Source organism: Corythoichthys intestinalis, chromosome 9 (assembly GCF_030265065.1).
Source record: "Corythoichthys intestinalis isolate RoL2023-P3 chromosome 9, ASM3026506v1, whole genome shotgun sequence".
NCBI lineage: Eukaryota > Metazoa > Chordata > Actinopteri > Syngnathiformes > Syngnathidae > Corythoichthys > Corythoichthys intestinalis.
Window position 1 is genome coordinate 36,194,155 of NC_080403.1, and position 13,486 is coordinate 36,207,640.

Here is a 13,486-nt window from a genome sequence, read left to right on the forward strand (position 1 = left end):
TCACCTTGGGCTGCACTAATATGTTCTGTATAATAGCTACATTAGCTACTTTTAGTGGGTAAATGAGGAGCAGCATTTTGTGTGTAAGCTACTTCATATGCTGGTTGCAGTACTGCTAACCAATTTATTAAGTCTGTGTGCTGGCCAGACGTTATTGATTTTATGACTGGGCTGGGAACTGGATGAAATTCGACCACGGGCCGCATTTGGCCCCCGGGCCAGACTTTGGACATGTCTGCTCTATAGTGATAGCCAAATGTGCATTGTACTGTCATGTGATTCTGTGATCTACAACTTTTGTTGTTTTTTTTTGTTTTTTTTTGGGGGGGGGGGGTAGACTTGGAGTAAATCAGTATTAGAAACATGTGCGGCTCCTGCTCCTTTAAAGGAGTCACGGGGGTCAAGTTGTGAAATGAGATCTGTCAGGGTGGTGCTTATGTGCGCTTCCACTTCCACACACTCATGCGAACACGAGCTGAATTCATGTCAAGCTCTTGCTGGAGTCACTGCCTTGATGTCTTAACACACCTGCTGGAATGTTTGGATTCTTTTAGGAAGCAAACGAATTAGTCCTGAAACTGTTCAGTTTCTTTATCCTTGGGGTTGAAAAGAGCTTTTTTTCGGGGAATGAGTGAGTAGCTAAGTTTTTGGATCGGTGTCCAGATCAACCGTGCGCGTCGTCTTGACGCATTTACTGGACAACGGTCGTGTCAGCGCGTCTTCCGGTGAATCACTCCCGCTTCCCGGGTGGACAACGAGCCCGATCATGCTGCAGGATTGCAATGGGAAGGAAAACCCGCTACGAGCGCCGATCGCCGAAGCCGAACACTCGCCGACCGAGGACGCTACACTACAGCCACCGCCGCCCCGGCCTCCTCAAGCAGCCGCTGCCTCGGCCACCGAACAGACGCATTTTCCTTTGCCCGGAAATACCAAACTGGACATCAAAAGACACGCAGTGACGCAAGATTATAAAATATCCAGTCAGGTACTGGGTTTGGGGATCAATGGCAAAGTTCTACAGTGTTTCAACAAGAAGACTGGACAGAAGTGTGCGCTCAAGGTATAACTCACCTGCCATACACTCATATAAAAGCTGTGACAGCAATTTAGGCCTTTAAAACAAGATTTGTGGTTGTGCAACTACAGTTTTTTCTTCCCATAATGCAGTTTTTCGGCCTTTTTTTTGTTTTGTTTTTGTGGTCAGTACAAGGTGATTAAAAAATAATGACTCTATTTCATTATCAAATATTTCATAAGTAAACGTATGAATCAGAATGAGGGAGTGGGTGTTTGGAAGATCAGATTTCCCAGTTTTCTATAATTGTCACGTGACGCTGCTATAAGTTTTAATTTTTGCTATTTTTCCTTAGGGCGCCAACTATTAAATGTAACTTGTTGTATTTTTCAGTTGAAACTCAAGTTACATTTAACAGTGTGGGGCGTATAGGTTTGGTCTCAACATTGGTAGGGACAATATTACCGTAATGCACATAATACAAACTGATCCAAATAAGTGACGGCTAGCTTGACTTTGTTGTTCCTTGTGGAGGCTGGCCTGACCACAGTAGTTTTACAGGTTAGCAAATTTAATGTTTTGCTCACTGTGATGTAGGTTGGACTCAGTAGCAAAATTAGTGGTGTTTCCCCCACTTCCACAACATTGATGTCTTTTTACATGACTTACAGTGGCTGCTAATGGCCAAAAAATAAGCTTCTAATATCGCTCCTCTCCGAAGGGGGCGGGGGAGGCCGCATGCTGTCAACATGAATCTGTTGGGGCTGTGTGAATATGTGTGTGTGTGTCTTTGTGGCTGGGTGGGGGGGATTGAACTCATCTGCCAACCAAATGTTCATTTGAAGGGGGGGGGATTACCGGCACATTCAGCAAGTGAAAATGGATAAATGTAAGTCTGAATATAATAAAAATGATTCACTTAATAATGGTCGCGTCTATACTATCATGACAACATATGGAAAGACAATCTAAATTAACTGAACTCTTTATATAATCCAAATATGGTTGCTCAAAAGTTGGTGTGGACAATTTGAGCATCCTGAAAAGTTGGTAGTGTTATGTCCCTACCGTCCCTACGCAAACCCTACGCCCTTGTTTCCTTCATAAAATATTTATTCGTGAAATAGGGTACCGTAATTTTCAGACTATAAAACGCACCTGACTAGAAGCCACTACCCACCAAATTTGACACGAAAACGACATTTGTTCATAGATGAGTTGTACTGGACTTTAAGCCACAGCTGCCCTCACTGTATTATGGGATATTTACACCAAAAGATATTAACCGGTAACACTTTATTTGACAGCCACATAATACGACTGTCATGAGACCAAATGAACCACCATCAAGCTTTGAACCAATTGGCTGCGAAGCTTCATTTGCTTCAAGAAGCTTCATTTGGCCATCACTGCTCGCTTGGGGGAGACGGTCAGCCTCTGCTGCCACCTGCTGTCAACACGGTTGTCATCCAACATGCTTCCTTGCATGCATTGCAGAGCTGCAGATCTAAATAACGATCAAAATTCATGTTCTGTGCTCATTATTTCTTCAGTTACTTTTCAAGTCGTTTCATTAATTGCTAGTTATGGTATTTGGTAACACTTTATTTGACAGAGGTGCCATAAGACTGTCATTAGAGAGTTATAATTATGACAAGACACTGTTATGTGCATTAATGAGTGCCGATAACAGATTATCATTTAATGTTATCCTGCAAATGATCTCACTTTTGAATGGATGTAAAAGACCCGAGCTTAACATAAATGGAGTTCGTGACATAATTTGCCGAATGACACTTAATGACGTCTGTTATAAGCATTCAGTAATGCCCATGATAGTGTCATGTCATAATTATGATGGTCTTATGACAGTCTTATGACGCCGCTGTCAAATAAAGTTACCTATCAACCCAAATAAACCAACAAATAAGCCGCACTGGACTATCAGCCGCAGGATTCAAAATGAAGGAAAAAAGTAACGGCTTATAGTCTGAAAATTACGGTAATTCCTTTTTAATCAATTTTTAAAAATCTAATTTAATTAAGGCGCAAGCTTGTGGTAGTCTGAAGTCAAGGAACTATGTAGGAGTGGGTGGAGGAGGTTCCATAAGAGGAAAAAAAAAAAGTTCCATGTCACTTTTTGTTCAGTTTTGCAATTCAAGGCTTAATTTACTTTATGAGAACCACCACTGTGTGTTCTTCCACAATTTATTTCACTGCAATATAGTACTGCAACGATTAATCGATTAACTCGAGTAATTCAAGTAGAAAAAAACTTTGAATCAAATTTTGCTGCTTCAAGGATTCGTTTAGTGAAGTGGTAATGATTGGTTTTGAAAGTGTTGCATTTACTTTTATTGATTTGGCCCTCTACTGGCAACAATGAATGTGCCATAACTCATCTAACATGATTGAATCCAGCTGCTTCATGTTAAGACCAACATAAGTTATGTTTTTTGTTTGAGCTATTATGTTTGTTTAGGCGTTATTCATTTTTTAGTTTAGAAGTGTATTTAACCATTTTTGTAGGAATATGTGCTTGAACGATTTGTTATGAGCATTGTTTAAAAAAATGTGAGCATTTTATCGCATTTAAACTGGCGGACTTTTTGTACGCGAGTTAGCCAATTGTTCTTTTGTTGTACTTAGATCCTCATTTATTTATTTATTTATTTTTAATATCGTTTGATGCGAAGCTCAGGTATTTTATTTTTGAATGCATTTATTGCTCTTGTGAAATGAAAGTGCAATTCTGCAAAGTTTGAAAAACACTCAAGAAATTTATTGTGTATTTGCATTTAATGCTCTTTTGACAGTGTAATCTTAGCAAGCCAAATTCAATATACAGTAATTGCAAGCATAAACACTTGTATGTTTTACATATCCTAAAATTTATTATGCAACGCATTAAATGTTTGTAATCCAATTACTGTAATTTTTGGAAAATAAGCCGCTATTTTTTTCCCTCATTTTGAATCCTGCGGCTTATAGTCTAGTGCAGCTTATTTGAGGATTTATTTGGGTTAATAGGTAACAGTTTATTTGACAGCGGCGTCATAAGACTGCAATAAGACCGTCGTAATTATGACATGACATCAAGGCGTAGGTTTGCATAGGGACGGTAGGGACATAACACTACCATCTTTTCATGCTCAACTTGTCCCCACCAACTTTTAAGCAACCTTTTTTGCATTATAAAATAAGTTCATTTATACAGGTAATTTAGATTGTCTTCCCATTGACCCTACCATTATTAAGTGAATTACTTTCATTATGTCCTGACTTACTTTTATCCCTTATCACTTGCTGAATGAAAAGTCAATTTTTCCCCTCATTTGATTGGCTGATGACTAGAACCCCCAACATTCACACAATCCCCACAGAAATACATGTCAACATGCCTCCTTCTCGGCCCCCTTTGGAGAGAAGGGATATTATATAAGTTTTTTTTCGGCCAGCAGCAGCAGCCACTTTAAGTAATGTAAAAATATGTCAATGTTGTGGAGGTGGGGGACAAGCCACTAATTTTGCTACTGAAAGTCTGACCCGCATCAAAGTTAGCATAACAAAATATATATTTTTATTTGCAGCCTATGCTCATTTTTTAACCCCCCCCCCCTCCAAAAAAAAAAACACAAAAAACAACCACTGTAAATTTCCTTTATCTGAAGCAAGCATTTTGAAAAATGAAGTTCTCCCATGAAAATGATTTCAACTTTTTTCATTTTTACGTAAAAACCAGCTATTTTTGAGAAATGTACCCAATCTCTTTGGTCTTATTAATGTCCCGTCCCCAGCAAATAGTGTACATGCAGGTTATACTGTTATAGCCTCCCTACCAATGTTGAGACCAAACCTACCCCCTTGCATGACATTATGATGGGCATTAATGAATGCTTATGACAGATGTCATTAAGTGTCATCTGGCAAGTTATGTCACCAACTTCATTTATGTCCACCTTGGCTCTTTACATCCATTCAAAAGTGAGATAATTTGCCGGATAACACTAAATGGCATCTGTTATAAGCATTCATTAATGCTCATGACAGTCTCATGTCATAATTATGATTGTCTAATGACAGTTTTATGGCGCCACTGTCAAATAAAGTGTTACCAAATACCATATCTAGCAATTAATGAAACAACTAGAATAGTAACTGAAGAAATAATGAGCACAGAACATGAATTTTTATTGTTATTTACATCTGTAGCAATGCAATGCATGCTAGGAGTTATTATGGATGACAACAGTGTTGACAGCAGTGGCAGCAGAGGTTGACTGTCTCGCTCAAGAGAACAGTGATGGCTAAATGAAGCATTTTGAAGCAATGAAGCTTTGCAGCCAATTGGATCAAAGCTTCATGGTGGTTCATTTGGTCGTATGACAGTCTTATAATGCCGCTGTCAAAGTGTTACCGGTTAATACCTTTTGGTGTAAATATCCCATAATACAGTGAGGACATCTGGGGCTTATAGTCCAGTGCGGCAGATCTATGAACAAAAGCCGTTTCCATGTCAAATTTGGTGGGTGCGCCTTATAGTGCGAAAATTACGGTAATCGATTATTCAAACTAACTAATTGATGGATTCATCGATTACCTAAATAATCGATAGCTGCACCCCTTCTGCAATACAAAAACATTGAAGTATACGGTATGTTAAGAATTTCGAGAACTTATTTTATATTCATGAGAGGCCTTTTTTTGTGCTAAGTACTCACAAGTAGAATAACTAGCATTAGTAATAATATGTCAAGTTGACATCTGTGTGCTTCTAGTAGTAATATTTAATCACTAAAATCTAAGTACTAGATTTTGTGTCACCCAGAATACCAGAAGCACAGAGTTGGCTAAAAATGGTGCACAAGTTGGACGAAGCAGTGTTACTAATGCAGCACAGTAATTTACTAGCAAGATTTAACTAGTGGGCCTAAAGTGGTAAGACATTATAACTTGCACAGTGTTGTTCTACAAGTGCACCCTATGTGTTTTTGGACGCTGAACTGTTTGTTTGTTTGTTTGTTTTTAGGACAGTGTACTAGTACATTTTCTAGTATACTCATACAACTTTAGATATAGTACTGTAAGTGAACAATAATGCCCTGACAATCAAAAATGCGCATGTTTTTTTCTCTTGGTAAAGGCCACATGATATCTTGTTCAGTTGTCTATTGCTTAATGAACTGCATGAGTGTAAACACTCCTATCTTTATATTCTTTACTAAACTTTATTGATCCCTCAGAGGAAATTGTGTTCGGTCTCTAAGAGACATGTCAAATTGAAGGGGGTCACACTATCAAATTTCAAATAACAGAACAGAAACAGCTATCATATGACAGCAGAACCTCAGAGAATAAACACAATCTGTTCTGGGACGCTGGCCAACCTCTCATGTGTGCAAATTTCAAATTCGTTCTCTACGTAAGAAATAAGAGAAATTGAGCTTGTCCTTTCGACAGTTAAACTGCTGCCATCATATGATCCCTAGCTATACATTTTACATGTTTGATGGTCTTTAATTCCCATACAACAAAAACCTTAATGGAATCTCATGTATTAAAAGCTTTGTGTGCTTTCCCCAATCTAAGGGACCTCAGAATCCAAAAGTTCCATCACTATTGATCCTGCTACAGCACTTCCAATGCAACATCTCAACAATCCTCCTTGACTACTGCTCTTCTTCTACCCTCCACATTTCTGTCCCCACTGCCCATCTACAGTGGGGCAAATAAGTATTTAGTCAACCACCAATTGTGCAAGTTCTCCTACTTGAAAAGATTAGAGAGGCCTGTAATTGTCAACATGGGTAAACCTCAACCACGAGAGACAGAATGTGGGAAAAAAAACAGAAAATCACAATAATTGATTTTTACAGAATGTATTTCCAAATTAGAGTGGAAAATAAGTATTTGGTCACCTACAAAAAAGCAAGATTTCTGGCTGTCAAAGAGTCTAACTTCTTTTAACGAGGTCTAACGAAGCTCCACTCGTTACCTGTATTAATGGCACCTGTTTTAACTCATTATTGGTATAAAAGACACCTGTCCACAACCTCAGTCAGTCACACTCCAAACTCTACTATGGCCAAGACCAAAGAGCTGTCGAAGGACACCAGAGACAAAATTGTAGACCTGCACCAGGCTAGGGAGACTGAATCTGCAATGGGTAAAACGCTTGGTGTAAAGAAATCAACTGTGGGAGCAATTATTAGAAAATGGAAGACCACTGATAATCTCCCTCGATCTGGGCTCCATGCAAGATCTCACCCTGTGGCGTCAAAATGATAACAATAACGGTGAGCAAAAATCCCAGAACCACACGGGGGGACCTAGTGAATGACCTACAGAGAGCTGGGACCACAGGAACAAAGGCTACTATCAGTAACACAATGCGCCGCCAGGGACTCAAATCCTGCACTGCCAGACGTGTCCCCATGCTGAAGAAAGTACACGTCCAGGCCCATCTGCGGTTCGCTAGAGAGCATATGGATGATCCAGAAGAGGACTGGGAGAATGTGTTATGGTCAGATGAAAACAAAAAAGAACTTTTTGGTAGAAACACAGGTTCTCGTGTTTGGAGGAGAAAGAATACTGAATTGCATCCGAAGAACACCATACCCACTGTGAAGCATGGGGGTGGAAACATCATGCTTTGGGGCTGTTTTTCTGCAAAGGGACCAGGACGACTGATCTGTGTAAAGGAAAGAATGAATGGGGCCATGTATCGAGAGATTTTGAGTGAAAATCTCCTTCCACCAGCAAGGACATTGAAGATGAGACGTGCCTGGGTCTTTCAGCATGACAATGATCCCAAACACACAGCCAGGGCAACAAAGGGGTGGCTTCGTAAGAAGCATTTCAAGGTCCTGGAGTGCCCTAGCCAGTCTCCAGATCTCAACCCCATAGAAAATCTGTGGAGGGAGTTGAAAGTCCGTGTTGCCCAACGACAGCCCCAAAACATCAGTGCTCTAGAGGAGATCTGCATGGAGGAATGGGCCAAAATACCAGCAACACTGTGTGAAAAGCTTCTAATATTTTCAAGTGGGAGAACTTGCACAATTAGTGGTTGACTGAATACTTATTTGCCCCACTGTATGGCTGTAAAACAGTCTCGATTCTTGGTTAAAAGCCAAAAAACGTGCAGTTAGCATTTATTTTACGTAAATATGTCTAAGAATGATGCTATTCTGTTAGTCAATGTGGCAGCCGCCATATGTAAACAGAGCTTTTTACGTTGAAAATTCTTGTGAATAAATGCTTAAATCCCCAAATTCTTTATAAATATGAATGTAAAACGGTCTCGATTATTTGTTAAAAGAGCAAAAAAACGGGCAGTTAGCATTTATTTTACGTAAATATGTCGAAGAATGATGCTAGTCTGTTAGACAATGAGGCGGCAGCCTTACAACAAAGAGCTTTTTACGTTGAAAATTCTTGTGAAAAAACAAAAAAATATAATAATAACCTTGAATCGTCGAAACAATCACTCCTGAGACAATCCTTCCTGTTTGTATGCGGTACAGCTTTCATACTTTTTCAACCCAAATCCGGCATTGGAACGTTGCTGTCGCTGGGACCAATTACGAATAAATGAAGCTGATTGTGGGATGGCCCCCTACTTGAAGGCGTGGTGCAGAGAAGGGCAATCTGACCCGTCAATATCATTATGAAGTCTATGGTTTCTGATAGTTCAAATATGTACTCTATACTTACAGTATAAAGTATGTAATGTACACATAAAGAAATAATTGCATTGCATATCTCATTCCAAGGGAAGGAATGGTGGATAGAAAAAAATTGGCTTTACAAAGCATCATATAGTTTAAAGTTAAGAGCAAACAAATGTCTAATCACAGAATGTTCTAAGGTCAATTGACGGTTGTATCTCTTCTTGTAATTAAAACCGACGGTTCCGATGCGCACCATTGATTTTTTTTATATTACCTTTTTATCACTCCAACCAATGTTATTAACAACTGAGGCAAATAAAAGCCAACAGACACGATTAGGAGTTTTAAATGTGGAAGTGGGTGAGTGAAATTCTCCTTCTCATTAGCTTTTTCATTACCGATTTCCCTAGGTGCTTAACATAATGGATGGGTATAGGTTTAATCCATTTGGTACCAGTGCTGGACAGAAGCCATTCATTCCATTTAATTCACTTACAGTCATCAGGGTTCTGTTTATTGCAAGGCGTCAGTCCAGTTGAGCTACACAACCTTTAAGAATATTGGAAGCATATGTGCATGGCTGTTTACCAGTTGTGGGTTCAATAAGTTAACTCGTAGATCTCAAAGATAGTGTCAGTCAGGGTTGAAAGTGGCTAGAATTTCTTGCCGGAACTCCTCGACGTGAAGGTCGCCACGGACCCAGAAATTTGTTTGAATTATTTATTTTTTCTTTCATTTTTGGCTGGGGTGTCAAACCTCTTAAACTACTGAAATGCAAAGAAATTGTTTTGGCACAGTTATTTCTATAACACATGCAAAAACTGATTTTCATCCAAAATTGTATTTTTTCAATGATTTGGAAAATAAAAGTTAACAAAAACAGCAATAATCCCAACCTCCATCTCCTAATTTTTATTGTCCTTCATTTCCTCACATACTAAATGCCAAGTCTCAATTTTAACACTTAAGAACATAGGATATATATTAAAATTGAAGTTCGTGTAAACATTTACTTTTTTTTTTTTTTTAATAATAAAGATAGAAGTAACATACATTCAGAAAAATAAGTGCAAATGACATATTATGTAGAGTGAAATGGAATATATTTTGAAGATCGCGCAAACATTGACTTTTTTTAAATCATAAGGAAATAAGTAGCCTAACATAAATGAACAAATATAAGTCCAAAGTTCACATTGATAGCTAAGATGTTCTGAACCTCCCAATCAGAGCAAATAAAACTAAATATGGTAAATAAGCCTCCTCAACTCTTTCGTTGCTCTTTAAGATTTGATCCATTTTATGTTGAGTGCCCTTTTCTTATCGCATCAATTCAACAAGCTTTTTTTTTTTTTTTTTGCTGTTCCAGAAAACATGCAAATTTGAACCAATCAGAGCTAACCATCTCTGCTGATCACATGTCAGTATGTCAGCCTATTGAACGGATAAATGAGTCCAGGCGTTTTGCTTTGCTGCGTGCATTCGCACATTGACGTGACTCATCATCGTCAGACTCGGATAAAAACTGCAGCAGCTGGGGAAACCTCCATGCCGTCCGTGGAATAAAATTAATAATAAATATTGGTAGAAATGGATTACGCAACACAAGCACTTTATTATGCTTGTTGTTAACACTCGTGTATGTAAATCTGATGTTGGTAGATTGTTTTCTTCTTGGAGCTGAAATGCATGTGTGGCAGCTTAGCATTTTTTTACTTTTTTTTTTACACAGCGTTTTGACGGTTGCTGTCATCTTTTCGGAATCAAAGCACCGCATACCGGAACAGTATTCCGGCCCTGAATCTTATACCAGAACTGCGTTCTGGCCCTGAATCTTATACCAGAACTGCGTTCCCGACTGTTCTGGCCCACTTTCACCCCTGGTGTCAGTTGATCAATTACTCGCTTGGGAAAAAAAGATGTTTTGACCTACGGAGGGTGCCATGTTTTATGCGCGCAATGGACACTCGGGGTGATAACGTAGTTTGTCACTGTCACTAGACGAACCCTGCCGGTGTTCTGCAATTCCTTGTACACAGCCAGACGTCCAACACATGCGCACATCGGTTAAAAGCAACCAATACTTACTATTTGTGTTTTTATTGAGTCTTTTATTACCTTTTCATTGCCTCAAAATACTTTTTACATGTGATTCCCTCTCATACTTAAGCATTGTGTTTTCATGTGGTAACTTTAAAGCAGATTGTTGATTTGTTGACCACATTAGTCACTTTGTGTATTTAACCACCCTGATTTGATATTACTACGTTTGATATTTTCTTAAGGCATCTTTAGTATGTTATATCAGTATGTATCTAAACAAAACAAGCTGAAAGCGTACAGTAGTACTTTGGGTGTCAAATTCGGCTCTTGTGACGCCTCTTCTCACATTTTGGCAGAACACCATTTTTTTTTCCTACTCTTGTCTCGTCTTTCCTGCTCATTTTGCTTTTGCTGCTCTTTTTGTGAAATATCGACAGTGCTATGATGCGCATTAATGTTCCTCTCGGGTTCAAATTGAAAGGGTTCAACAGATGACATGTTTATGTCACTAGAGCCATACTCTGGAAGTTCGGCAGCGTAACCCAGTGACGTCACCACTCTGTGACGTCAACAACAATGGCGGCCTACTAGTTAAGCTAATTTTACAAATTGTGTAAAAGCGAAAATATCAAGAGAGGTTTTAATATCAAATTATTTCAACTCATGATAACATTTATCTTTTAAGAACTACAAATCTTTCTATCTGTGGATCCCTTTAAGGTGCAGCAGCTCAAAATTTAGGCGTACACATATTTTTCATTCCATCACCTTTAACGCCATACTTTTAATCATTCTCCCCAAACATTTCTATAATTCATTCATCTTCCTCACGAGGGTGCTGGAGCTTATCACCGCTAACTCCAGGCAGAAGGCGCCCTGAACTTGTTGCCAGCCAGTTGCAGGGCACATACAGTGTATCACAAAAGTGAGTACACCCCTCGCATTTCTGCAGATATATAAGTATATCTTTTCATGGGACAACACTGATAAAAATGACACTTTGACACAATGAAATATAGTCTGTGTGCATCTTATATAATACAGTTCATTTATTTCCCCATCAAAATAACTCAAAATATAGCCATTTATATCTAAAGCCCTGGCAAAAAAAAAAGTGAGTACACCGCATGTGAAGTACGTACATCCCTAAATGTCTAAATTGAGTACTGCATGTCATTTTCCCTCCAAAATGTCATGTGACTCATTACAGGAGTGCTGTCAGCATTGCTACAGAGATTGAAGAGGTGGTGGTGGTGGGGGGGGGGGGGGGGTGGTCATTCCCACCGCCATGTTTGACTGTAAGCATGACACACTATCTTTGTCTCATCAGACCATAGGACATGGTTCCAGTAATCCATGTGCTTTGTTGACATGTCTTCAGCAAACTGTTTGCGGACTTTCTGGTGTACCGTATTCAGAAGAGGCTTCCTCCTGGGGTGACAGCCATGCACACCAATTTGATGTACAGTACGGCGTATGGTCTAAGCACTAACAGGCTGACCCCCCCCACCTCTTCAATCTCTGCGGCCATGCTGACAGCACTCCTGTAACGAGTCAAATGACTATTTGGAGGGAAAATGACGAGCAGTACTCACTTTGGACATTTAGAGATGTACGTAGTTCCCATGCGGTGTATTCACTTTTGTTGCCAGGGGTTGTGATATCAATGGCTGTATTATGAGTTAATTTGAGGGGGAAATAATTTAACCCTATTATATAAGCTGCACACCGGCTACTTTTCATTGTGTCAAAGTGTCATTTTGTCAGAGTTGTCTCATGAAAAGAAAAGATATACTTAAATATCTGCAGAAATGCGAGGGGTGCACTCACTTTGTGATACACTGTATAGACCAGTGCTTCTCAATTATTTTCTGTTACGCCCCCCCCCCCCCGAGGAAGACATAAATGTTTCGCGCCCCCCCAAACTCTGCCACTACTGTAAATAGTATAATTTGTCTATAATATTACTATTATAAGTACGCCTCTGCCTCACATTGTGTCCTTTTTTTCTATTAGAGAAAATAACAGAAATCAACTTATAAAGTATAACTTTATTAACATTGTTTTGTTTGTAACAGAAAAAAACTTAACACGCATAAATTTGCCTGAATTAAAAAAAAAAAAAAAGTCACATCCAAACTGTAAAAATACACTCAAGGTACATTTTTGACCATTTGATACTGAAGAATAAAATGTAATAAAATCAGTAAATAATAACTAATTCAAGTTGATTAGAAACATTAACTCATAAGGATATTATATGCCAAAACATTTGACCGAAAAAACCTAACTGAATAGAAGAAAAAAAGAGTGTCTTTGGACGGAAGGACAGTTTTTATTTTTGCTGCTCACAGTATCACCTCCAGTTTGCAATGTTGTGGGGTTATTTTGCACTGCGCATGCTAACAGTGCTCACTGGTTCACTGATATAACACTGACAAAGTGGGAAGATTGTTGGCAATATTCGGCACGTTTTCGCTGAAAAACAACCAATCGGCTTATCAATGAGATTGGGGTCAAATGTCTTTAAGTGGCGTCTTAATTGATTTGGCTTCCGGCTGTCCGCTATAATCATTTTTAGACACAGTAAACAGTGGTCTTTCCTCATCTATCACTGTATTAAATGTCAAAGCCAAAAGGCAAACGACCTGAAAAGAAACTCTGAGGCCGAGGGAGAACCGTAGGTGAGGGCGGTCGTCGTGACGATCCCAAGCCGAAAATGGCACTTCTCGGCCGGAAAACGGCTTTCGAAAAC

The 13,486-nt window shown here is 39.1% G+C and overlaps 1 protein-coding gene across 1 annotated transcript in view; it reads left to right on the plus strand.

Annotated features, from left to right (window-relative positions):
* Positions 1 to 461: 461 nt before the first annotated feature.
* The window catches only part of mapkapk3 (MAPK activated protein kinase 3), a 43,379-nt gene continuing 30,354 nt past the window's right edge, over positions 462 to 13,486 (plus strand). The window contains exon 1 of the mRNA XM_057846234.1: positions 462 to 1,063. Coding sequence (XP_057702217.1) covers positions 767 to 1,063 — 297 coding nt within the window. The 5' untranslated portion in view covers positions 462 to 766. The remainder of the gene's footprint in view (positions 1,064 to 13,486) is intronic.